The sequence below is a fragment of the Nyctereutes procyonoides genome, unplaced genomic scaffold (assembly GCF_905146905.1).
Source record: "Nyctereutes procyonoides isolate TBG_1078 unplaced genomic scaffold, NYPRO_anot_genome, whole genome shotgun sequence".
Classification (NCBI taxonomy): domain Eukaryota; kingdom Metazoa; phylum Chordata; class Mammalia; order Carnivora; family Canidae; genus Nyctereutes; species Nyctereutes procyonoides.
Genome location: NW_026575082.1, coordinates 14,189,470 through 14,216,646, shown reverse-complemented (window position 1 = coordinate 14,216,646; position 27,177 = coordinate 14,189,470). Strand labels below are relative to the sequence as shown.

General features: G+C 36.7%; 1 protein-coding gene and 1 pseudogene across 3 annotated transcripts in view; both read left to right on the top strand.

The window, feature by feature from the left end:
• The window catches only part of LOC129514519 (RAB11-binding protein RELCH), a 112,565-nt gene extending 98,309 nt beyond the window's left edge, over positions 1 to 14,256 (top strand). For 2 of the 3 annotated variants that reach the window (XM_055333133.1, XM_055333132.1), the window contains exons 28-29: positions 1,262 to 1,332; positions 6,328 to 8,037. In XM_055333133.1, the coding sequence (XP_055189108.1) occupies positions 1,262 to 1,332; positions 6,328 to 6,448 (192 nt within the window). In that variant the 3' untranslated portion in view covers positions 6,449 to 8,037. Of the gene's footprint in view, positions 1 to 1,261; positions 1,333 to 6,327; positions 8,038 to 12,119 lie in introns of those variants that run through there. The other variant, XM_055333134.1, reaches the window with a different exon arrangement.
• Positions 14,257 to 22,408: 8,152 nt separating this feature from the next.
• Positions 22,409 to 26,869, top strand: LOC129514494 (tubulin alpha-4 chain-like; annotated as a pseudogene).
• Positions 26,870 to 27,177: the final 308 nt, after the last annotated feature.

The window sequence follows — 27,177 nt, the reverse complement described above, 5'->3', positions numbered from 1 at the left end:
TCTTCACATCGCCCTCTTTGCTCACTCTGCACCCACACTCTGGCCTCCTTGCTTAGAATGTGATAGATGTATTTCTACACAGATGGAGCCTTTGCTCAGCCTCTTCCCAGTGTCTGAAATATTTGCTCCTTCATCTCTCTCAGGCTTTTCTTTAAATGTCATCCCCCTGAAGCCTGCTCGGGATACCTCCATGTAGATCATAACATTCTTCACCTTGGCCTCCAGTACCCCATATTTTACTTGATATTCTTCCCAAAGCCCTATCACCTTCTTTAAAAAAAAAAAAAAAGATTTTATTTATTCATGAGAGACACACACAGAGAGAGAGAGAGAGAGGCAGAGACACAGGCAGAGGGAGAAGCAGGCTCCATGCAGGGAGCCTGACATGGGACTCGATCCTGGGTCTCTAGGATCAGGCCCTGGACTGAAGGCAGCACTAAACCGCCGAGCCACCGGGGCTGCCCACCCTATCACCTTCTAATATACTATATAACTTACCTATTTTTTATATTGTCAAGAACATAAGCTCACCCTAAGGAGGGAATGGTGTCTGTTTTGTTTGTGCATTCAATATATATTAAAAAGTGCCTGGCACATAGTAGGTGACAGTAAATATTTGTTGTTTAGTGACCTCCATGCCTAACCATGGTCCGAGAATATTCAGAAAGACCATTCAATTTCTGGTATGGTTGCTAGCAGTTGGAGGAGCAGCTTAGATCCTTCCACCCTTTCCATTACTCACTCAGTCTCCCTGAAAAAATGATATTAACTCTTAGATGACCATTGTATTCCCAATTATATTTCACTAGCCACAGACCTACATCTGGTCCCTGCTCTAGACATTAAAATAGAGCATCTTGCTATTTGCAACCTGGAGAAAGCAAAGGAGCATGGGACAGAACAGCGTTTACTGGGAAATTATGTGTGAACATGGTATGTGTATATGTTAAATGTATAGATGTATACAAATTTAACATTTTATAGTAGGAAAAACTAAGGGAGAATTGAAATCAGAGTTAGAAGTAGGGTTAGTGAAAATCAAAGTCAATTATTAGGTTATATGATGGAGGTCTTATAAAGCTATTTGTGTATAAAGCACTTTGTGTAGCAGTCTAATGTGAATTCCTTTAACAAAGTGACTGCCAAAGCTTTATATCTTTAATTAACATTAGTTTGTGGTAATATTAGAAATTAAATTTGAAAGTTTAGATTAATAGCATTTCACTATTCTAAACTAAAGTCATTTTTTTTTTTAACTCAGGTCATTTTAAGTTCCATGATAAAAGAATGTGAACAAAAAGTAGAGAACAAGACTGTCCAAGAGCCTCAAGGGTAAGACATTAATTCTATTTGTAAGGCTTCATATTAACCTAATTTCTCTATCTAAATTTTCTATACATGGGTATGGTGTTATTGTTGCCTTGTAGTCATTTATTTGGAAAGCAAGAAAATTATTTAAATAATTGGCTATCAGCACTGGGTGTTATTCTGTATGTTGGTAAATTGAAAACCAATAAAAAATAAATTTATTATAAAAAAATAAAAATAATTGGCTATCAGATGCTAGTTTATAAATCATCTGCATCAGAATTCTCTGGGGAATTTTAAATTTAGATCTCTACCCATGCGCTGTGCTGTCCTCTCAGCAATCTGATTCAGCCTAGGGATCTGTAGGTTTAAAAGCTTAAAGACCATGTGATAGGTAGCTGGATTTGAGAATCACTAATCAAAATAGTTTCTTAGAAATTTGTGATAGGAATTATAAGGCATAATTTGATTTATTGCATAAAGATTGTAAACTTGTGAATGTTCTATTTACATGCTCCTAACCAAACTAACTAGAATTCAAAGATTCAGTGAAGTCAAAATATAAGCATAGATGTGAAAGAGTAAAGTTGGGCATTCAGGAGAGGAAGTAATTTACAAATAGACTCTTTGTACTCCTGGCTCTTGTTGATGTAACCTTGAGCAGTTAATCTTAAATAGACTCTGTTAGGCATAAAAAGCTCAAAGGTTTTTCCTTTATAAAGCTGACTACTAGGAATAAGTATCTTATCAGGCTAGGTACCCAGACACACACACACTTACCCCTTCACACCACCAACCTCCCTTACACACATGTACACATACAGTTTTTTACTTCTTTATACTGTGTGTCAGAGCCCTTTCTTAAGCCTCCTGGAATGGTAGGAACTCTCCTACCATTGTAATCATGGAAAGTTAAAACAGTAAAAATACTTTGATAGGCTTTAACTCTGAACATATAACCCATAAACACCAAAGCAAACACTTGTGTTCATTTGTTGTACATTTAAGTGTTAAGATTATTTGATGCCTTATCAGTTGAACATATAAAAAGTTTGGGGACAAAATTAAGAATTATATGTGAAATACATTCTAAATGAAATTTCATTAATTACCATGCAGAAATTGAAAGAAAAATATCTTTATAACTTCCTTTAAAAAAGCTTATAATCCTATTTTTCCCATGTTATTCAAATCTTCTATATTGTTATTTTTTTTAACTTTTAGATAATTTCAAATAAGCACAAAATAAATAATGTAGTAAATTCCCATGTGCTCACCACTCAGCTTCAATAACTATCAACTCACAGTCAATTTTATGTCATCCATCCCCTTCCTATATGCTGGTATGTATCCTTAAGAGACAAGTGCTCTTTTTTAAAACATAAACATCATGTCATTATCACACCGAAATAACAAACTTCTTATTATCAGTTATCTGATCTGTGTTCAAATTTCTAATTGTTTTATAAAAGTCATTAGTGATTTGTATTTTTTTTTCCTTACAGTCTATTTCTTTGAGTCAAATCCAGAGTTCCATACATTGCAGTTAGTTGACATGTCTCTTAAGTCTTCTAATCAATAAATTCCCCATCTATCTCATTTTTTTCTTTATGTACTTACTGAAGAAATTGAATCTTTGTTCTGTGGAGGTTCCCACAGTCTGAGTTTGGTTGATTACATTTCTCTCTCATTGTTTTAATATGTTCCTCTGTATTTCCTATAAATTTCATGGTTGGGTCTAGATCTAGAGACGTCATCACATTCAGGGCATGTTTGTTGATTTTGCAAGGCTGTTTCATAGGAGGAGGTGTGTTTCCATCATGAGAGAGACAATGTCTGCTTCTTTTTTTGGTGATACTAACATGTGTTAATGATCAATACCTAGCTCCACTGATTCATTAACTATTACTCAATACATTACTCTAATTCTACCATTCCCTTTTCATTTGTGAGCTAGGAATAGTTCAGGGAAAAAACCTTCCCCCCTATGCACTAAAGTTACCCAGGGATACAGCAGTTGTTTACAGTAAAAGCAAGGTAAATGTTCAGTTCTTTCTCTTATCACATTTTCTAAAATAATGAATTGATTCACCCTCTGATGGTGACTAGTTAGATGTTTTGTTCAAGTATCATAAACTCATGTATTTTCAAATATTTGATATAATTCAGTGCATTGCTCTTTTGATGCCAAAAATATCCCATCTGTGGCCATTGCAAGGCTTTTCAAATTGACATCCTAAGTCCTTTTGACAGTAATTTGCAAGATGAAATGGTATGGAGGAAAAGAGAACTATTCTAGGACATAAATATTTTAAAGGTGTTAAGAGGTTCTACAGATTCGGAATCAAGAAATGGCAACTGGTTTGATAAGAGTTACAAAAGAAAGATCTGAGACTTCCTTGAAAACTTGCAGGAAGAAAACAGTATTACCTCACAAGGCAACCCTTTCATTTTTAACAATTCTATTTTTTACAAATTACTCTTTTACCCTGAGTTAAAGTCTCCCTTCCTATAATGTTTCCTCTCTAAAATAGGTTTCATCATCTGGCAGAGAGATGGGAGAGCGTTACAGACTCCTTTTAAACTGATAAAAATATAAATTTTCTCTTCATAAAAAAATACTGTAATGTAGTGGTTCTTTGTTGGAAAGCTTTGTGTAAAATAGATACCTGGGTTCTTTACACCATATGGAAAGAATCAGAATAACTGGGGTTAGGCCAAGGCATCTGTATTTTCAGTAAATTTTCCAGGTGATTGTGATGTATCCCAGTAGAGCTATACAAATATATACAGCTATGCAGATATATATTTCTGTCTAATTTTTTACATGTAACATTGGTATCTGTTAAAGCTTCTGAATCTTCTCTTCTCCAGACTGAACGTCCCAAACTCTTTAACATCATTGTTGCCCTCTGCTTAGAATATCATTAAAACTCAAGTATTATCTGACCCATGTATCCTGGTTTTCTCAAACTAAGATCATACTTCCCTTTTAGCTTACAGTATTGTTCTACAGAAAGAAAAGTACTGTAAACTTAGAACATTAAGGAAAGGTATTAGAGAAAATCTAGGACTTGAACTGGGATTTAAAGGATGTTAGGCACCAAATAGAAAGAAAGAAGTTAAAAATGTTTTGAAGACTAAACTTGGCAAACTTAACTCAAGGGAGTCTAGAAATTGAGCAGTAATGGTTGGTTAAAACACATACACCAGAATTAGATTGCTGTGTTTCTTGAATGCCAAGCGTACTATCTTGTATGTAGTAAATAGCCATTGAAGATTTTTGAGAAGGGCTAGGCTATGAAGAAGTGATTATTTCAAGTTAATCTGATTGTGCCAGGAGACCAGATGTAAGACTGTTGGAATAATTCAGTTGGAAGGTATTGTCAATGGAAATAAAAATAGTAGATGTTTCATAGAATAAAATCAGAGGATTTGATGATTGTTTTTTTTTCTTAAGTTTTATTTATTTGAGTTATATCTATGCCTAGTGTGGGGCTCCAATTCATGACCCCAAGACCAAGAGTCATGTGCTCTTCTGACTGAACCAGCCAGGCACTCCTGGTGATTGGTTTTACATAAAAAAGAGAAAACCATTATATTCAGTGTTGGGCAGAGAGGAAGGAAGAAGGTAAAACGACTAACAAATAAGGAAAAATACTGGGGTCACCTAAGGGGTAGGAGGTGAAAAAAAGCTTGATGTTAGTTTATCTAACAAACAATAGTAATATGAGACTTTTCCCAAACTCCTTATTGAGATGATACTTGAAACTTCAAGAGAAAGTTTCAATAGTAAGTTTTGTAATTGAAGAACCAAGAGCCAAATGCTGAATCTTACGGAGGATTACTTTGTAGGAAGAGAAAAGGCAGCAGAAGACAAGTAGTCAGAGACAAGGGAGTGGCCAGGTTGGTGTACTGGGTGAAGAGCTGTGGGAAGAAGAGATTTTCAAGATGCTAGTCATGGTCTGGCATTTAATTTAGTAATTCACAGCACACACCTTTAGGGACTACAGAAAAGCAGAAGTTCCTGGTGGTAGTGTGTGCTTCATCTGTAGTTTCCATGGACATCTGTTCCTGCACCTTTCCATTCACTGCCCATGACATGTTCAGACATATTCTCTCCATTAGTCCTCAGAATATTTTGCAGTAGTAATTGCAATCTGTCTTTTTCAGTTTAGGAAATTGAATCAGAGTAATCTAAAGCATATAGGCCAAACCCACAGACCAGTAAACTGGATTTATTGTTGGATCACTGAAAAATTGTACTTGATCCATATTCTATTTGGTATTATGATGAATTAGCAATCTTTAGAAGGTATTTAAATTGTATTTATTCCCTCTACAGAAGGTTGTTCAAAAAAGAAAGAAGTAATGGATTTTAAATTGTTGATTGAAACTAAAATTGTTGATTGAAACTAATTCGTGTGGCAGTTGAGGACATTCTTCCCCACCCTCCCAAAAGTAATATGTCATAGGATTGTTATCAGCACAGTATAAAAACCTCACTGTGATTCAATTTACTTATTTGTGAAAATAGGGATAATATCTATCTTCCAGGGATGCTGTAAGAATTAAGTGAAATGATGCTGATAATAAGAATAACTACTAATACAGCATGCTATTAGATGCCTGCCACTGCTAATAAGCACTGTACACTTGTATAATTCTTAATAGACCTATGAGGTAGGTAATGGATTTGTCTCCGTTTTACAAATGAGGCTTACATTACAGATGAGATTAAATAACTTGCTCAGGGTCACGCAGGTGATAAATGACAGAGCCAAGATTCAGTCTCACTTGCTCTTAACCTCTATGCCATACTGCTTCCTTTAACATAAACGATGAACATAAAGCTCCTAACCTAGTATGGTACATAAAAACTCCTCTCCATAAATACTAGTTTCCCTTTTGTGATACCAGTTCAGAATGTATTTATTAACATCATACTACTGAAGAAATGAAAAAATGGATATCTTAGTTAAAAATTGCTTTACTTGAATTTTAAAATTTCTTTCCTAGCTCAATGTCAATTGCTGCAAGCTTAGTGAGTGAAGACACAAAGACCAAGTTTTTGAACAAAATGGGCCAGTTGACAACATCAGGTGCCATGTTGGCCAATGTGTTTCAGAGAAAGAAGTAAAAGCAGGAAGGAAGCCCCCAGTAAACACTAAGAAGGACCTCAGCAGACTGGTTCCTTGTACTTGAAGTACTTGCCTTTTTTATTTCCTTGTTTTATGTTCTTGCATTTTAATTTTATCCTAACCTCCAAAGATATTTGCACTGCTTTTGATTATTGCTGTATATCTGTTAATTTTGAAGTTATAACTGTGGTGATAGAAAATTGAGTTTATAGTCTGTACCAAGTCCCTCTTCTATGTTCTTGTCTTTCAGAATAATTTTATATATACATATATATATATAGTGAAGAGGTTTTTTTTTTTAATTTTTGGATGGGATATTAGCAAATATCTGTATTATACACTAAGCTATTACAATGGTACTTAAAATAATGTAAATTTGAAGTCATTGTTATAAAGTAATAAAAGTGGAGATTACTTAAGTATTTAAATTATGAAAGAATAATGCAGACTTTTTATTGTTTCTTAACTGACTAGAAAGAGCCACCAGCATTACTCTGTGCCTTTTGGACTTCAGTTTGTGTGTCTGTAGGAGTTGTGTGCATTCCATTCACACAGTATTTTATAATGCTGTGATGAATTTGAGTTACAGATCCTACAGTAAGTAGATTATAATGAAACATTCTACATTTCAGAGCTCTCATGAATATTCTTTAAGTGCTATTCAAACCTCCCCAGCACTTACATGCATATAATGGACTTACCTGAGGAAAGACAGCACATAAACACGGGGAGTGGTAACCAAGGTGAATTTTACAAACTGATTTGTAGTAGATTTAAATACTTCAAAAATAGATGTAAGTAAGAAGAGCTAATAATTGTGAAATTCTTTCCCAAATTTAAATACATAGGAAAATATGGTTTGAATTTGAAATTTAACACTTATTTATGTAAAGTATTTTATTTAAGATATTTTCTAAATGATTTTAATTTCAGAAATTATCTTTTCATTCTGTGTATAACAGAGAAGTACTGAAAAGCGAAGGATATTGGGGGCTGCTTTTTTCCCTCTAAACTAAAAATGACATTAGCTAAATTATTATTGGTTAGTTAACACCTTGTCCCTTTAAGTCAGTGACTATTCTTGTGTTTGATATATATTACATAGTCTTAAGTCAGTGTACAGTTCCACTGGAATTTGACAGTTGTCTATAAAGTAAACTTGAAGTAGAGAAGAGTGGTACTGGACATAGAAGGGGTGATTGGTTTGAGGGGTTAATGTGAGGCCTTTTTGAAAAATGAATATTTTGATAAAGAGAATTCTTGTTTGAGCACAGTGGATGCACATAGGTGATTCTGATGTTTGTTGTATAAACTGGTTTCATACACTTGGGATATAGTTGGATTACATTCACTTCCTGGGAAAGCTAGCTTACCACACATTCAAAATTATAAAATAAGTTGCCATAAACAAAGCCATTTAAAAGGTTCATTCTGAAATTATTTCTTTTGACTATAGTGACATAATTGTTAAAATGAACTAGTCTTTCAGAAACTGTTGGATTCTAGGCATTCCTGAGAAATTGAAAGTGGCTACCTTTCATGTCAAAAATGTTGATCTATTATAAATAAAATGTTTTTGCATACTTGTTTTTGTTTTGTTTCTGGCTATGTGTATTTATTTTCATTTTGAAACACTATATATTCTATATCCAAGCAAAAGGAAATGAGAAAGAATGTATTCATTAAAATGTACTGTTATTTAGGGAATATAATCTATATACTTAGTTTACTTTTACTAAAAAAAGATTGTTGCTATAAAATGAATATATTTCAGAGGCAGTTCAAAGAAAGTGTTAATGTCTCATTTGCTTTGAAATACAGTAGAATAAGTATATTCGTTACCAGATAAATACATAATTTTTATTGTGATAATTTTTATCAATTCATGAATCCATTTATCTAAATGCTTGTGGTTCCTTTAAAAGGCAGCAGCTAATAAGATATACAATATATTTCATGGGAATCTCCCTTATTATGCTGTTAAGTATATTAACGTCAGTAAGACATCACATTTATTTTCACAGTGATTTTTAAGGTAAACTATAGATTCTTTAAAGACAAGACAGACTAATGACGTTAATCGCTGAGACTGAATGTGTCCTTGTAAAGCAGATCATAAAACTCCCATACACTCTCTTTGAACAGAAATAAAAACTGTACAGGTTTAAGTATTCAGCTTAACAAAAAACTAACCTAAAGTATTGAAAGGCTTTTTGAAATTATGCCTGTGTTTCTAAAGCAAGCCAGAAATTAAAAATTTTCACAAACCCGGAAATGCCATAGTTAGCAATTTTGCTGAATTACTTCAAGAACAATGCTTGAATGGCAGCAGTATCTTAACTTTACACATGGGTGTCCTTGAAATTCATTTGTTCGCATCAGTAATCTTTTGAATGATTACTTTGCTAAACATCAAACGGACTTACACTGAATGAAATTGTAAGTAATTTTAATGGAATGTCAATTCAAGTTGCTATCAAGTTTGTTTTTCTTAATAGGAAAATAAAATAGTCTCTGATAAAGTTTGGAGAGGTAAAGTGGGCTATGTATTGAGTTGTCTTGACATGATCCCAATTTTTAAGATAACTTATTGTAGACTATTTGAACTTTAAGGACAGAACTTTTTGTAGACCCCACCTTCTTGATCTTTGAACTGTGAGAGCTAGCTACAGTGAACATTTTGTGCTAATTACCAATTCCTTAACTATTTTTTGTATAAAGAATGTATGTTCAAAGAGTTTTGTAATTAGCAATTCTAATCCTTAAAATTCTCCAGATTGGCTAGGTAACAAAATTCCAACTTTGTGTTAGATGTTCACTCTTTTATAAGCAAACTGAAATAAATTTAGCTTTTCACATGAATAGATACAGGTTTGAAAGTTCTAAAGTAACTTTACAGGGTGCTTGTTTTCATTACTATTTTATTTCAGTACATTTTAAAAATAATAGATTAAAGATATTTGCTGCTAATAAAAAATAATGTCTCTGGTAGATTTCTGCATCTTAGTAAAATAATTGGATTTTAGCCTATTTTCACATTACAAATAGATACTCTACCTGCATTTAGTCTGTGTAATTTACACCCCAGTCACAATCTCTGAGTGGCACATCATTCATATTTTCCCATCAGAACTAACTATAGGAAACTTTATTTTGATTGCCTTCTTTATAGTTTACTTTGTTTGCATGTTTAAGAAAAATCTTAAAATTTCCTGTTCACTATAAGGCCACACCAATCACAAAGGTACATGACAGTTAATGCAAACTTAACACAATATAAAAAGGTTTGTATTTTTTGGTAGCATGAAAATAATTCTGAAGGTTCTGTGTGGGGACAGATATAAATTATTTGCTTTCCTTGAGAGTCTTCAGTAATAGCTGGAAAATTCTGCCCAAACATATCTATAAGAAAGTATATTACTATTTTAATATCTTCTTATTATGTTAAAGACTAATCTATTATATTTATTTCAATTCGATCATTATGTGAATAGGTTTCTTTTTTTTTAATTTTTATTTATTTATGATAGGCACACAGTGAGAGAGAGAGAGGCAGAGACACAGGCAGAGGGAGAAGCAGGCTCCATGCGCCGGGAGCCCAACGTGGGATTCGATCCCGGGTCTCCAGGATCGCGCCCTGGGCCAAAGGCAGGCGCCAAACCGCTGCGCCACCCAGGGATCCCCCGTGAATAGGTTTCTTGAGGGACTTTAATGTAGTAAAATTTATGTTGTCTGTAAACTGGCATTTTGTGTTATATGTTATAGATACTAAATTTTTCGTTAGTGATGCTATTTAGGATTATCATTTGTTGATAGTCTACTTTTTAAAACTTTTTAGGGGCACCTGGGTGGCTCAGTTGGTTAAGCGGCTGCCTCTGCTCAGGTCATGATCTCCAGGTCTGGGACTGAGCCCCCTGTCAGACCTCCAGCTCAGCAGGCAGTCTGCTTCTCCCTGTCCCTCTGCCTCTCCCAGCCTCTCCACTCCTGCTCTGTCTCTGTCTCTCTCTCTCTCAAATGAATAAATAAAATCTTTTAAAAGATTAAATAAAAAATTTTTAAACTACTCTTACAGGAAAATCAACCCCCTTTTTAATTGTTGGCATTTGCAACCTGAGATATTTTTAGGATATGCATTTTCAATGAGGCTGAAAATGTTATAAGCATCCTATGTAACATGTACATTGCTAAGTAAATCTAATGATTTCTCGTTGACTTTACAGTTTTATAGATAACTTTATCTTCATTTCTGACAACTACTTGACAATTACTTAAATTTTTAGCTTCCTCTGTTCATAAACCTCCTTGTCATGTATTAAGTGTTGAACCTATGGTGATGCTTTTCATAATGTAAATCATTTCCTAATTTCCTTTTTATATGAATTTTATAAATATAGTTCCCTTTCTAGCAAATTCTTTTTTGTCTTACCATCAAAATGCATGGAAATAAGAACACTCTATTCCTTACAGGACTTCGTGAAAATTACATAATAGTAGACATGAAAGTGCTTTAGCACTTAAAGAGTATCATGAAAGTTCAAAGTAGAATTAAAATAAGCCCTTGAATAACTAAAGCATGGGTAACTGTGGATAATCCCCATACTTTGTTTTCTAGTAAGTGTATAGGTTACCATGACATGCATCATTTACCTAAAATTGCAGTGAGGCAGAAACCACTTTTGATTGTTAACTTTTGCCTACTTTACTCCTAGAGTTTCCAACCTAGTGAAGACTGGTAAGATAATTTTATGTTTTGTTTACCAAAACTTGCAATTAAATTTTTTTCAAAAGCCTAAGTAAATTAGTTCAATAAATTAATTTTTGTTATGTAAATTAGATTTTGTAAAAGATTTTATTTACCCTTTGCAGCTTCACTCATGTCTTTTAGTATATAGTTGATTCTTAGAGTAACTTAGAGCTTTCTTTGATACTTTGTTTGAACTTCCTTGTAACCAAACTTTTCATACTAATGGAAGAACAAGAACTGCCATTTCTTGAAAATAATTGGTTCCTAGTATTATCTAAGAGAAGGAAACTCTTCAGTTAGCCACTGACCAATGATTTTAAAAGTTATAATGCTGGTTTCTTGCAGACACTATGAAAGTATTCAGATCTTAGGTAAATGCTGCATGCCAAATTTGGAGACCATTTTGTTTTATATGTCATGCTATTGAAACACAGTGCTGTAATCATCCTCAAAACATGGAAAGGGGATCCCCGGGTGGCTCAGCTTTGGCGCCTGCCTTTGGCCCAGGGCGCGATCCTGGAGTCCTGGGATCAAGTTCTGCGTTGGGCTCCCAGCATGGAGCCTGCTTCTCCCTTCCCCTGTGTGTGTCTCTGCCTCTCTCTCTCTCTTTCTCTCTCTATGTCTATGTCTATCATTAAATAAATAAATAAATAAATAAATAAATAAATAAATAAATAAATAAATAAAACACATGGAAAGGCTACAGACTAGAGATGGATAAACGTCCTGATTTTCAAAAATGAGAAGCCAATAGATTTTACAAAATGTGGATTACCATTCTAAATCTATATAAAGCCTCTTCAGGTTGGCTTTTCTGTCTATGCAATCCAAAGTAACCCTTATAATTCCCTAAGATCACTCTGGTTTTTCTTCATAATTACTCAATACTCATTTTCTTGTTTTTTATTGTCTGTCTCTTTCACTAGACTCAGCTCCATGAGAGAGAATGTTGTCTATCCTTTTCAACCAATGTGTCTCCGGTATTTGAAGAATGCCTGGTGTATGATAAGTACTCAACATTAATCGAATGAATTGCAAGCTTGATACCAATTCCATGCAAGTTTGCCAATTATATTAAGAGGATGAGTCCCCCAGGACAAGATGAATTTACTGAGTCTACATGCCAAACTAACCTAAAGTCCTTTCATAGAGTTATTATATGTTGTTTATCAGAATTATATAGTCTTGTGCATCTTGACCTCAGCAAAGTATTTGACTTTATTTCTCATAATGTCCTTACTTATAGCCAAGGTAGAAAATATGGAATAAATAAAAGTGCAAAAAAAGAGTTGTACCATGTGTGTATGGGCTAAAAAGCTCTGGAGTTTGTATTCATATCTGACTCTCTGGGCAGCACCTCTTATCAACACCACCAAGTCTTCCAAGTGATCTGTAAGTGTGAGGAAGACACCCCTTTCTAAAGATTGTAGTCATTCACCATTCAGTGTACATTTGTGGAGGATCTATTATGTGCTAAGCATGAATGAGGCCAACAACAGCTTATAGCCAGGCAAGGAGACAAACAGGTTGAGAAACAAGAGCTGAGGAAGATGTACCTTAGGGTGATTATGGTTTGCTTTGGAAGACACCTCTGAGGTGACATTTTACCTGAAAATGAGGAAGAATAGGCTTTAACCATGTAAAAATAAAAGAGAGCAGTATGTGCATAGGCAATGAGATGAGAAATAGTGCTATGTTCAAGGAACTGGGGGGGGGAAATGGCAATATGATTGAGACACTATCAAAAGATGAAATTGGAGAGGGGTGTAGCGAGATCATATAGGGCTTTGTACACTATGATTAGGACTTAGGGAAGCCTTTGAATAGTTGTAGTAGAATGGCTTAATCCAATTTATATTGGATATACTGGTGCTTTGTAAGAATGCTTTTGAAAAGGAGATGGTAGAGGCTGAAGGCAGAGGTTAATGAATGCAGTAGTTCAAGCAAGAGATGATGGCAGCCTGGACAAAAATGGAGGGAAAGGAGCAGATCTGTAACATGTTTGGAAGTAGAATTGGCATGACAGATTGAGTGTGAAGAGTGAAGGAAAGGGAAAAACCAAAGATGTCGCTAAAATTTCTGTGCAATAACTGAATACATTAATGGATGCTGACAGTAGTGAGGAAGTAAAAAACAAGTTTGGGGAGTTAATCTACACTTTTGTTTTAGATATGTTAAATTTAAGATTTCTGAGTTACTTCTGGAAATGTTAAATAAGTTATCTGAGTCTCGATCTCAGGTTAGATTATGGAGTCATCAGTATTTGGGTAAAGTCATGGGACTAAATGAGATGACCTGGGGAGAAAGGAACCACAGAGAAAAGGATCCACATCTGAACCTTGGGCCACGCCCCAGACTTAAAAATCCAACAGAGTAAGAACAACTACTAGAAGAATCAGGAGGAGGGTACAGTGAGATTAGGCAGGAAACCAAAAGAGTGGTTTCCTGGAAGCAAAGATAAGAGTCTTCTAAGGAAGGTCATTTGCTACTCATAGGTTGAGATGAGGATGGATCTGAAACCCACTGGAAGATTAAACTCATGGATGACCTCAGTAGTAGTTTCAGTGGATCGATGGTGATGGAAATGTAAACCTGATTGGAGTGGGTTAAAGAGAGACAGTGAGTAGAGATGACAGCTCTTTCAAGACATTTTGCCATGAAGGGGAGCAGAAGTACTGGTAGCTAGAAAAGAACAGAAGGTCAAATGAGGGTTTTGTTTAGATGGGGGTTTTTTGTTTGTTTAGTTTTGTAATAGAAATTAGATCATGTTCATATGCTAATGAGAATAAGCCAGTAAAATGAAAGAAGGTGATGATGCAGCAGCAATAACAAGCAAAAATTGTGAAAGTGAACTCCTTGAGAAGGCAAGAGGGTTGAGCAGAGCACAAATGGAGGGGCTGGTCTCCGTTATAATAGGGGAAAATGCAGAGATAGATGCACGTGGAGGTGGTTCGCTAGATTTAGTGGTGGGAAGATTAGGGGGTTTCCATTTAATTCCTTCTATTTTTCTCAGTGAAGTATGAGGCACAGAAATTAACTTGGCTGGTATATAGGAAATGTTAGAGGTTTGTTGTTGGTTTTTTTTTTTTAAGATTTTATTTATTCATGAGAGACAGATTGAGAGAGAGATGCAGAGACACATGCAGAGGGAGAAGCAGGCTCCATGCAGGGAACCTGACATGGGACTCTCTCCCGGGTCTCCAGGACCAGGCCCTGGGCTGAAGGTGGCGCTAAACCGCTAAGCCACCGGGGCTGACCAGAAGTGTTAGAGGTTTAAGGAGAGAGAAGGTAGAAATGGTTGTCTTTGGGATGCCTGGGTGGCTCAGTGGTTGAGCATCTGCCATCGGCCCAGGGCGTGATCCTGGAGTCTGAGGATCAAGTCCCGCTTTGGGCTCCCTGCATGGAGCCTGCTTCTCCCTCTGCCTCTGTCTCTGCCTCTCTCTGTGTGTCTCTCATGAATAAATAAATAAAAATTTTAAAAAATGATTGTCTTTGAGAATGGCAGAGTGAATTACCGAGAGAATTGCAGGATTGCCAAGAATTTTGAAAGCACATTTGAGAATAGTAATTGTGAATTTATTTATTTTTTATTTTTATTTATTTATGATAGTCACACACACAGAGAGAGAGAGAGAGGCAGAGACATAGGCAGAGGGAGAAGCAGGCTCCATGCACCGGGAGCCCGACGTGGGATTCAATCCCGGGTCTCCAGGATCACGCCCTGGGCCAAAGGCAGACGCCAAACCCCTGCGCCACCCAGGGATCCCAGTAATTGTGAATTTAAAGAGAACTGGTTCACTATATATTTACTAACTGGAATTTGAATAAAAACTTTTTAAAAAAATAAATAAAAGAGAGCTACTTAACATAGTAAATTTTTTTCTCCAGCCAGGAACAACTATTCAGGAGCAGGTGTGAAGTATCAGAGAATGAAATATAAATAGGGTGGGTTTTTCTAGATGCTTAAAAGGAGGGTATAGGACAGGACTTTCAAACTACTTGTGAAGAAATGATTATAGTGATGGACCATAGAATCCAAACTGGAGAAGAGGACAAAGGAAATAATGGAGTTAGGGGGGAAATAATCTGAGGGATGGGTCTCAATACAATTTAAAAAATATGTTTTAGTGAAAATGCTCAAGCAGGTGAACTGGAAAGATACTTTCCTTGGGAGTAAAAATGAAAAGGAGATAATATACCTATCCTATCTCCAGGCTGTAAGGTACAAAAGTTTGTGAGAACAAAAATGAAAAGCCTCCACTTAGAAGCGTAGCAGAGAAGGTGGTATCTTAATGGGTAGCCAGGATTCAATTACAGTTGACCCTTGAACAACATGGGTTTGAACTGCACAAGTCCACTTACACATGGATTTTTTTCAGTATAGTACTGTAAATGTATTTTTTCATCTTTATGATTATCTTAATAACATTGTCTTTTCTCTAGCTTAGTATAAGAATATGGTATTTAGGGGATCCCTGGGTGGCGCAGCGGTTTGGCGCCTGCCTTTGGCCCAGGGCACGATCCTGGAGACCCGGGATCGAATCCCACGTCGGGCTCCCGGTGCATGGAGCCTGCTTCTCTCTCTGCCTCTCTCTCTCTCTCTCTCTCTCTCTCTCTCTCTCTCTCTCTCTCTCTCTTTGTGTGTGTGTGTGTGTGTGACTATAATAAATAAAATAAATAAAAAAAGAATTAAAAAGAATATGGTATTTAATACAAATAACATACAAAATATGTGTTAGTCAACTGTTTATGTTATTGGTTAGACTTTCCATTCAATAGTAGGCTGTTAGTAGTTAAGTTTTGGGGAAGTCAAAAGTTATCTGTAGATTTTTGATGGTGTGTAGAGGTCTGTTTATGAGACGGTTGGTCTGTAGTTTTCTTGTAATGTCTGTGTCTGTGTCTGGTATTAGAGTAATGCTGGCCTCAAAGAATGAGTTAAATATTCCCTCAGTTTCTGTCTTCTGAAAGACTGCAGAAAATTGGTATAATATCTTCCTTAAATTTTGATAAGAATTCATCAATGAGGGCAGCCCGGGTGGCTCAGCGGTTTAGTGCCGCCTTCCGCCCAGGGCATAATCCTGGAGACCCGGGATCGAGTCCCGCATCGGGCTCCCTGCATGGAGCCTGCTTTCCCCTCTGCCTGTCTCTCTGTGTTCTCGTGAATAAATGAATAAAATCTAAAAAAAAAAAAAATCCGTCAATGAACACATCTGGACCTAGGGCTTTCTATTTCAAAAGGTTCTTAATATTTTGATTCAATTTCTTTTTTTTTATTCAATTTCTTTAATAAATACAGGCCTATTCTGATTCTGAGCTTTGGCAGATTGTATCAAGGAATTGGTTCCTTCCTTCCTTCCTTTCTTCCTTTCTTTCTTTCTTTCAAGTAATCTCTACGCCCAACATGGGGTTTGAACTCACCACCCCAAGATCAAGAGTTAGATGCTCTACCAACTAAGCCAGTCAGGCACCATGGAATTGGTTTATTTCACCTAAGTCATCAAACTTGTGTACACAGTACTCCTTTATTATTATCCTTTTAATATCCATGGCATCTGTAGTGATGTCCCCTCTTTCATTTCTGATACTAGTAATTCTTGTCCTCTCTCTGTTTTTCTTAGGGTGGCTAGTGGCTTATTGGTCTTATTTCTTTTCAAAGAATCACCTTTTGTTTCTGTTTATTTTTTTCTGTTGATTTCCTGTTTTCAACTTCACTGGGGTTTTTTCTTTTGGTTTTGGTTGGGTTCTAATTTTAATTGTTTCTTTTCTTCTATTTACTTTGGGTTTAATTTGTTCTCTTTCTAGTGTCTTAAGGTAGAAGCTTTGGTGGCTGATTTTAGATCTTCCTTCTTTTCTGATATATGTATTCAATTACATAAATTTACCACTAAGTACTGTTTTTGATGCCTCCCACAAATTTTAATAAGTTGTGTTTTCATTTTCATTTAGTTTACAATATTTTATAATTTCTCTTGAGATTTCTCTTTTGACCCATGCATTTTGTAGAAGTTTTTTTTAATCTTCACATTTTTGGGATATTCCGTTGATCTATTATTGATTTCTAGTTTAATTCCATTGTGATCTGAGAGAAGACATTTTCTGACTTCTGTTCTTTTGAATTTGTTAAGATGTGTTTTATGGCCCAGAATCTGGTCTGTCTTGGTGAATGTTCATGTGAGCTTGTGAAGAATATGTTTTCTCCTGTCACTGGACAAAGTAGTCTACAGAAGTCAATTATATCCAGTTGTCAATGATATTAATGAATTCGACTTCAACTATAATAATGGATTCATCTATTTCTCCTTGCAGTTCTACCAGTTTTTGCTTCATGTATTTTGACATTCAGATAATTCTCCTTTGTCTGAAGTCTGCTCTGTCTGAAATTAATATAGCTACTCTTTCTTTTGATTAGTGTTAGCATGGTACATCTTTCTCCATTTATTTTTAATCTATGTGTTTCTTTATATTTAAAGTGCGTTTCTGGTAGGTAACATAGTTCAGTCTTGTTTTTTTATTTACTCTGACAGTCTCTTTTGACTGGTACATCTATATCAATGAGATCCAAAGTACTGATATAGTTGAATTAATATCTACCATATTTGTTATTGTTTTCTATATGTCACTCTTGTTTGTCCATATTTTTGTCTTCTCTTTTTTCTTCTTTTTTGTTGTTTTAATTAAGACTTTTATGATTCCAGGATGCCTGGGTGGCTCAAGTGGTTGAGCCTTCAGCTTTGTGATCCTGGGGTCCTGAGATTGAGTCCCACATCATGCTCCCCACAGGGAGCCTGTTCCTCCCTCTGCCTATTTCTCTGCCCTTCTCTGTGTGTCTCTCATGAATAAATTTATAAAATCTTTTTAAAAATATTTTATGATTCCATTTTCTTTTTTTTATTCCATTTTCTTTCTTAGCATATCTATTTTACTCCTTTTTTACTTTTTTTTAAATCAGATTTCTAATATATATTTATAGCTAACCCAAGTCCACTCTCACACAACACTAGAATGCTTCAAAGGTAATGTAAATACCTTATAATAACAAAATAATCCTAATTCCTTTCATTCCTTGTATTATTTACTGTCATTCATTTCACTTATATATAAGCATATATATAATATATACATAAGCATATACAAATCAAACACATTGTTGATATGTTTTGAAAAAACTGTTACCTGTTAGAGTAAGAAAAGTAAAAGCTTTTATTTTACCTTCATTTACTCTTTCTTCAGTTGCTCTTCCTTTCTTTATATAAATCTGAATTTCTGGCCAATATTTTCCTTCTCTCTGTTAATATTTCTTGTAAGGCAAGTCTGCTGGCAACAAATACATTCAATTTTTGTTTATCTGAGAAAGCCTTTATTTCTCCTTCACTTTTGAAGAGTAATTTCAAAGGTTACAGAATAAGTTAGTTATTTCTCTCAACACTTTTTGTTTCTGACTCTGCTCTTACTTTGCTCTTACTTATTCTGCTATTCCCATGTGCATATGTTACACATTTTGTAGTTGTCCAACAGTTTTGGATATTATGTTCTGAGTTATTGTTTTAGAGGGTTTTTTTCCCCCAGTGTTTTCTGTTTGCTTTTCATTTCTGGAAGTTTCTACTGAGAAATCATTAAGTTCAAAGATTCTTTCCTCAGTCATGTCCAATTTATTAATAAGCCCATCAAAGGCATTCTTCCTTTCTGTACAGTGTATTTTATCTCTAGCATTCCTTTTTGCTTCTTTCTTTGAATTTTCATCCCTCTGCTTACATCCCCTGGCTGTTCTTGCATGTTGTCTACTTTATCCATTAGGGTCTTTAGCATATTCATCATAGTTGTTTTTGAATTCCCAGTCTGATAATTCTAATATCCTTGCCATGCCTGGTTCTGCTGCTTGTCCTGTCTCTTCAAATGTTATTTTTTGCCTTTTGGTATGCCTTGCATTTTTTTCTTGATAGCCAGAAATTATGCATTGGGTTAAAGGAACTATTGTAAATAGGACTTTAATAATGTCGCAGTGAGGTGTGTGGGAGGTGGCAAATATTCCATAGTCCAACGATTAAGGCCTCCATCTTTAATGAGCCAGTACCTCTGGACTGGGAACTTAACAAGCATTTCTCAGTTTTTCTCTCCCCCTTCAGTGGGACAGGCTGGTGAGAGTGGGCTGGAATTGGGGAATTCCCTCCACCATGTTAGTTAGGCTCCGATAATACCCCATCAGATTAGGCTGTGGTTAACTAGTTTCCCCTGAGGGCAGGCCTTGTTAAGAAAAACCAGTACCAGCAGCTCCGGTGGTGCAGCTGTTTAGCGCTGCCTGCAGCCTGGAGTGTGATCCTGGAGACCTGGGATCGAGTCCCACATCAGGCTCCCTGCATGGAGCCTGCTTCTCCCTCTCTGTCTCTATGAATAAATAAATAAAATATTTAAAAAGAAAAGAAAAACAGAGTACTCTCCTTCATCTCCAAATGGTTTCCTTTTCCTCTCCCTCTGCCAGAAACACAGGAGATTTTTCTCTGATGTTTACTGTAAGAACCTGCTTGAGCTAGAGATAAAACTTACAAAAGTAGGGGGAGCCCTCTACAACTGGGTCCCCCTAGAGTTTTTAACTCAGACTTGCCCACTCTGAGCCTCCAGCAATTCATCAATTACAGTGCTGGTTTTCCTGCCCCAACACTGATTCACATGGAGGTTTCTTTTCATAAGTTTCTAACCTGGTAACTTGTGGTTCTCTGTAATTGCCTGTCAGTCTCTCCAGTTTGGGGGGCAGCAGTGTGTTCTATGACCTCACTTCTCCTATGGACTTGAGATTTGTTAATTTTTCAGTTTGTTCAGCTTTTCACTTGTTAGGACAGAGTGGCAATTTCCAAATTCCCTGTGTGCAGAACTAGAAATAGGAAGCAGCACAGATCTTTTTTTAAATGCAAAACACAGAGAAAAGGGTAAAAGTCATAGGAGGCTGAAAGAGAAAGCAGAGAATGTGTAGAAATATTATTTGAAAAGCAAATGGCTAAGAATTCTCTCAAACTGACAAGAAACATCATGAAGGTCAATGAACCACAAACCAGGATACATTCAAAGAAAACTAAGCCTAGTATGTTACAGTAAACCTTCTGAAAACTAAATACAAAGAGAAAATCTGAAGAAGCAGCAGCTATAAGACTGATAGTTTACTTACCAATAGGAAACAAGAATGACATCTTTAAAATGCTGAAAGAAGGGGCAACTGGCTGGCCAGTTGGTGAAGCACACAACTCTTGAGTTCTGGGTTGTGATCACATTGGGTGTTAAGCCTACTTAAAAAATAAATAGGGTGGCTCAGCAGTTTAGCGCCGCCTTCGGCCCAGGGTGTGATCCTGGAGACCTGGGATCGAGTCCCATGTCGGGCTGTCTGCATGGAGCCCATTTCTGCCTCTCTCTCTCTCTCTCTCTCTCTGTCTGTCTCTCATGAATGAATAAATAAAATCTTTTAAAAATATAATAAATAAATAAATAAATAAATGCTAAAAGAAAAGAACTGCTATTAGAATTCTATACCCAGCAAAAATACCTTTTACAATAAAGGTGAATTAAGACATTTTTTGACAACCCTCACCATGACCTACCAAAAACTCAGAATTCATTATCAGCAGACTCATCCTAAATGAAAAACCATAAGATATTATTCAAGCAACAGAAAATGATCCTACGTGGTACCAATAAAATGAAAAAGTTAAGATGGAAGGACATATTCCTATTGCCAATACAAAGGGGCACCTGGCTCAGTGGGTAGAACATGTGACTCTTGATCCCAGAGTTGTGGGTTCAAGCCCCCCATTGAGTGTGGAGCACTCAACAAAACAAAACAAAAAACTTTATTTAGAAAAGCAGCACAAGGGCAGCCCCGGTGGCGCAGTGGTTTAGTGCTGCCTGCAGCCCAGGGTGTGATCCTGGAGACCCGGGATCGAGTCCCACATCAGGCTCCTTGCATGGAGCCTGCCTCTACCTCTGCCTGTGTCTCTGTCTCTCTCTCTGTGTGTGTGTGTTTCTCATGAATAAATAAATAAACAAATCTTTAAAAAAAAAGAAAAGAAAAGCAGCACAAGAAGAAACAAAATCTCAGTAGTTCTAGATCTATTAAAGAAATTGAACTTGTAATTTCAAACTACGCCACAAAGAAACCCCAATGCCCATATGGCTTCATCAGTGAATCTACCAAATATTTAAGAAAAAAATAATGGCATTCTTATACACTCTTTTCAAAGTTCTTCCATATATTCCACAGTCTTGCCCAGCAACATCCTGACACCAAAAATTGACCCAATTCAGAAAGGATAATGACAGGCCAATCTCTTGGATGTGAAAACTCTTAAACTAAATATTAGCAATCTGAGTCCACCAACATGTGAAATAATCCAAATATCCTTCACCAGTAAAATGATGAATAAGGTGTGATGTATTCCACTTTAGAAATTACACAGTAATGAGCTGGATGATTCTCACAAACAATATTGAACAAAAACCATACACAAGATAATACTACAGTGCAGATTCTGTTTATATAAAGTCCAAAAGCAGATAAAGTAAATCACTGGTATTATAATCAAATCTATCAAGAAGGATGAGGGGGTAAAGATTAAAGGGGCTTTGGAGGTTCTGGTAATGTTCTACTTCATGATTTGGATGCTGGCTCTATGTATATCTTCATTTTATGACAATTAGCCACACTGTACATGTTTTGTATGTTCTACTTCAATAAAAGTACTGTTGAAAAAAAACCATTCTGTCTCAATCTTGATGGCAGCATTAATTGTCTATTGTGGCCAGTCTGAACCTGATCAGTCTAAAAATAGAACTGCCATCCACATATAGGATAATACTCATCCTTGTGTTCATTTGTAAGGGATACACAGCTACTTTGTCCTTCATATCCTTAAAGTAGAGCTAAGAAGAAGGAAAGTAGAGGAAATATAAATTCTGTTTCCACTTGAAACCATTTCATCTGTAACAGAATCCAAAAAAGTCGTGATAACTACTAGCTGAGAAATTCACTTATTTTAAATACCAAATCTGTAGGGCTAAACAAAAATTCTTGTCTACCAAAGCAAGCAAGATCAGTTTCCATGTATACAGTTCAACATTTCTCACAAATTTTCATGTTGTTTGGGTATCATTACAGGATAGAATTGTGCCTTAATTTATCCCTGAATGAACACTAATTTATCAATGACTTGTTTAAAAGCATCTTGTAGGCAAGATGAGAAGAGCAGAAGATAACAGGGTAGGTAATAAAAGTGCTTTTCAGTAAGTTTTCACTGAAAGAAATATTTGTAAAGTCCTACATTTACTTAATAACTTTGCTTTTTTAATGTATTCTCTTTAGCTCCTTACCACATTAACAGTAACTATTTTGATATCACCATGTCAAACAAGATCCTGTTTTCTGCTGCCTAAACGAAGATTAAAATGTTACCTTAAGAGTAAAACATTACATTAAAATGTAATATAAGACTTAAAAGCCATCCACTAGAAACAAAAATGATAGCTACATTTTTATGTTACCTTTTCAATTCTAAAAACCAAAAAGTTCATGCAGAAGTGGGAGGTAGTGGGGATTTCCAGGGTGAGATGCACACTATCCATATAAAAGTTTTCAAATAAACCTATGATTCCTGCATTTGCATAATGTACTGTGTTTTCTCTTAGTACAAGTAAGTACAATTCATTGTCTGCTGATTACTTTTTAAAATCAGAAACATTTAACTTTACTAAATATTAAAATATCTTTTGCTTAAAATATAATTTTACATTTATTACATGTAACCAATATTTAATTGTACATGTGCTGGTAAATGTGAGGTTCCTTAAATCATAAGTTCTGTAAATGATGAATAACCTCTTAACTATAATGTATGCATCCTTCACTGAAGATATAAAAGCAGTATTTGGAATAACTTCCATGTTCCTGGTATAATAATGCTGTTTTTATAGGAAAGATGACATCCTCAAGCCCATTTTAATGGATTTCATTAAATAGTATTCTACATTAATATTTATAAAATGTTTGAATTATGTGAGTGATAATTCTGTAAATATAGAAATAGAGTATTCAAAGAGTAGTGTTTTTTTTTAATTAAGCTCTCTTTCTCTCTCTCTCTCTCTCTTTTTTTTTTTTTTTTTTTTGCTAGTAGATTTAATGTGTTAACATGGGCATTCTATTGTTCAAGTGCTTCCAAAACTAGCACACTCACCTCTGGGGCTTTCCAAGCAGAAGTTTAAGTCCTTTAATCTTTTTTGAGAAAAGTAGGGGGTAATGTTGGAAATGTGCCAGGAGCAAGCCTTGGTATTTCTCATGAAGTGCCACAGTGAAAGTACCCTCTCCACAAGTCAGTTCCTTGTAGTAAAATCCTAATCTCATCTGGCTTTCACATCATTACTTTTTCTAGAAAGCCTGTCACCACATTCCAGATACCAATAGTCCAGATAACTAAGTAAATTTGTTCATTTCTCCTTTCACTTCTGCAACTCACCTGAATTTTAAAATCTGATGCTTAGTGAGACAGTATAATACTCTGGAGCCAGAAAGGCAAGGTTTGAATCCCAGTTCTCCCACTATTGGCAAGTGACCCTAAAGCAAGTTATTAACCACTCTGTGCCATCTGTAAAATGAGACTAATAATATTCCTTAAAAGGCTCTTGCAAGGATGACATAAATTTGCATGCTTAAGTATGCTATTATTGTCTTTCTAGAAACTTCTTTCACATATATAAATAAAATCATGTTTATGATTGTTTACAAACATGGGATGATATTACTCTGTAACTTGCTTCTTTTACTTAGTATACAATAGACATCTTTCCAAAACCACTTAATTTTCTTAAACAGCTGCATTATATTCTATACTACCAGATACTAGAATTTTTTCTACCATTACTCTATTAACACATTTTTCAGGGCACCTAGGTGGCTTATCAGTTAAGCATCTGCCTTCAGTTCAGGTCATGATTCAGGGTCTAGGGATTGAGCCTCATGTCAGCTCCTTGCCCAGAGGGGAGTCTGCTTCTTCCTCTGCCTCTCCCCCTGTTCATGCTCTCTTTCTCTCAAACAAATAAAATCTTTAAAAAAAAAACACACACACACACATTTTTCTTCTTTTGTGGTTTTACAAAAATGCTAAGGTAAATAAACACCCTTGTATGTCTCTATGTATTGCTATATTAGAGTCCAAGACATGGAATTACTGTTTCAAAGGATATTTGCACTTTTAATTTTTTTTTTATATCAACATTACCAGAGTGCTTTCCAAAAGCACAAAGGTAACTGGGCAGGCTGCACAGTAGGGCTTGTTTACAAAGCCAAACAAGCAGTATGACTATAATGGCACAAAGCTGGAGGCGGGCGGGGGGGGATGGAAGTATGCTGCTGTAGGTCCTTACACTATACATGAATGGGAGAACCGTATCCTGAAGGTGGACTGTGATAAATTACAGATGCATATTATAAACCCAGAGCTAAAGACAAACAAACAAACAAACTAGGTATATAAATTAAGCTAACAGTGGAGAGAAAATGGAATCCTAAAAAATAATCCAAAAGAAGATGAAAATATTGGAACAAACGGAAAACAAATAACAAGCTAGTAGACAAATAACAAGATAGTAGATAACGAAATTTCAACCATCTCTATAATCACATTAAATGTGAATGGTCTGAAAATTCCAGCCGAAAGGTAAAGACTGTCAAAATGGATAAAATGAAAAAGCAAGATCCAATTATATGCTGTCACTTTAAATAGATATAAATTTAAATTGAGGGTCCAGGACCCAGGGATGTGCCAGAGGGGGAGAGTCTGCACTCCCGAGGCTCTGGCCACGGCTTCCTTTACCTGGCACCTTTTCTCACCTGGCCTTTGCCTACCTGATGCACCTCCCAAAACCACTGAAGAACAGGGCAGCTGCTTTACCTTTCTTCTCCCTCCAATTGCCATCTCCATCTTCTTCCTCACCCTACCAGCCCTTCTGTGATCCCAGGATGTGTCCTCCCCTTCCTAAATCTGACTCCTTCTGAGGAGTTTGTTTTGAACCTTTGAACACACCAATCAGCATCACACACCCTCAGCCCAAGGCTACCACATGGGACCAGGGTCCTAGGGGCTCGGAGGTGGGGTGGCACAGGCCTCGGTGGGGTCCAGCGTCCACCCTTTGGCCACTTCGTGGAGAGCGTACAGTAGGGAGGGAGTGGGGTATATTGGGTCCCTCCGGGCTGGCCTGTCTCTCACAACTTCTGCCTCGGAATCCTTGGTAGTCTGTCAGTGGGAGATCCTTGTCACCATTCTCTTGCCTTCTCCAGCCCTGAAGAGCCCTGCAAGTCTCAGGCATCTCCAGCCAAGGTGGCCAGGCTGGTGTGCAGATGGGCGATGACTGCTAGGAACTCCATTGCATGGAACAGGTGTCCAGCCTGATGGCCAGATGCCAAGGGACACCTGGGGGAGGAGATGACTCCTTCAGGTGTTGGCAAGTATGGGTCAACAGCAGTGTTTGTACACTTGGAACCCAGCATCATTGGTGAAGTTTGCACCAGCACCTACGCCCAGCTCTTGCATCCCAGGCAAGGAAGATACTACCAATAACTATGGCGCTAGGCACTACACCATTGGCAAGGAGATCACTGACTGATCTCACCTTGGACCAAATTCATGGACAAGGGCACAGATTATCAGGGCTTCTTGATCATCCACAACTTTGGTAGAGGTACTGGTTCCGAGTTCAACTCCCTGCTGATGGAATGTCTCTGTCAATTATGGCAAGAAGTCCAAGCTAAAGTTCACTATTTACCCAGCCCCCAGGTTCCCACAGCTGTAGTTGGGCCCTACAACTCCATCCTCACCACCCACAGCACCTGGAGCACTCAATTGTGCCTTCATGGTAGAAACAAGCCCATCTATGACATCTATTGTGGAAACCTCGATATTGAGCCCAACCTACCCTAACCTAAATAGGTTGATAAGTCGAATTGTGTCTTCCATCACTGCTTCCCTCAGATTTGATGGAGTCCTGAATGTTGATGTGACAGAATTTTAGACCAATCCAGTATCCTTGTTCTGGCATTTACTTCTCTCCGGCCACTTATGCCCCTGTTATCTCTTCTGAGAAAGTCGACCGCGAACAGCTTACTGTAGCAGAAACCACCGAGGCAGGCTGTGAGCCAGCCAACCAGATGGTGAAACATGCCCCCAGTGGCAGTAAATACATGTCTTGCTGCCTGTTGTGCTATGGCAACAGGAGTCTCAGAGATGGTCAACATTGGTCAACATTGCCACTGCCACCATCAAGACCAAGCGTGCCATCCAATTTGTGGACTAGCGCCCATTGGCTTCAAAGTTGGCATGAATTACCAGCCTCCCACTTTGGTACCTGGTAGCGATCTGGCTACAGTACAGTGAGCTGTGTGCATGCTGAGCAACACCACAGCCATTGCGGAGGCCTGGTTCTGACTGGACCACAAGGCTGATGTGATGTATGGCAAGCACGCCTTTGTTCACTGGTGTGTGGATGAGGGCATGGCCGAAGAGATTTTTCTGGGGCCCATGAGGACATGGCTGCCCTTGCAAAGGATTATGAGGAGGTTGGAGCAAGTGGTGCTCAGAGGGAGGATGAGAGTCTGCTGCAGTGTTACACTCTGTTGTCTTGGGACTGTCCTATTTCCATTGTCCTGTGAAGCTGTCCATTGTGATCCTAACTTGTCAAAAAAAGTGATGTTTCTTTTTTAATTATGGTTATCAAGGGGATATTAAATCATTTCTTGATTACACATGATAATGGATGATACACAAGCTTTAATCCCATCTATAATTTTATCTGATGCCATAATTCAATTTAGATACATCGCATAGCATGTGCCAACAATTATATTCATAACCAAATAAACTCCATGACTTTGCTTGGGTGACCCTTTTAATGGTAAACTACAGGACCCAACACAACTACACCAAGGTTTGTGGACACAATGGCTTCTGTGCCCAAGCA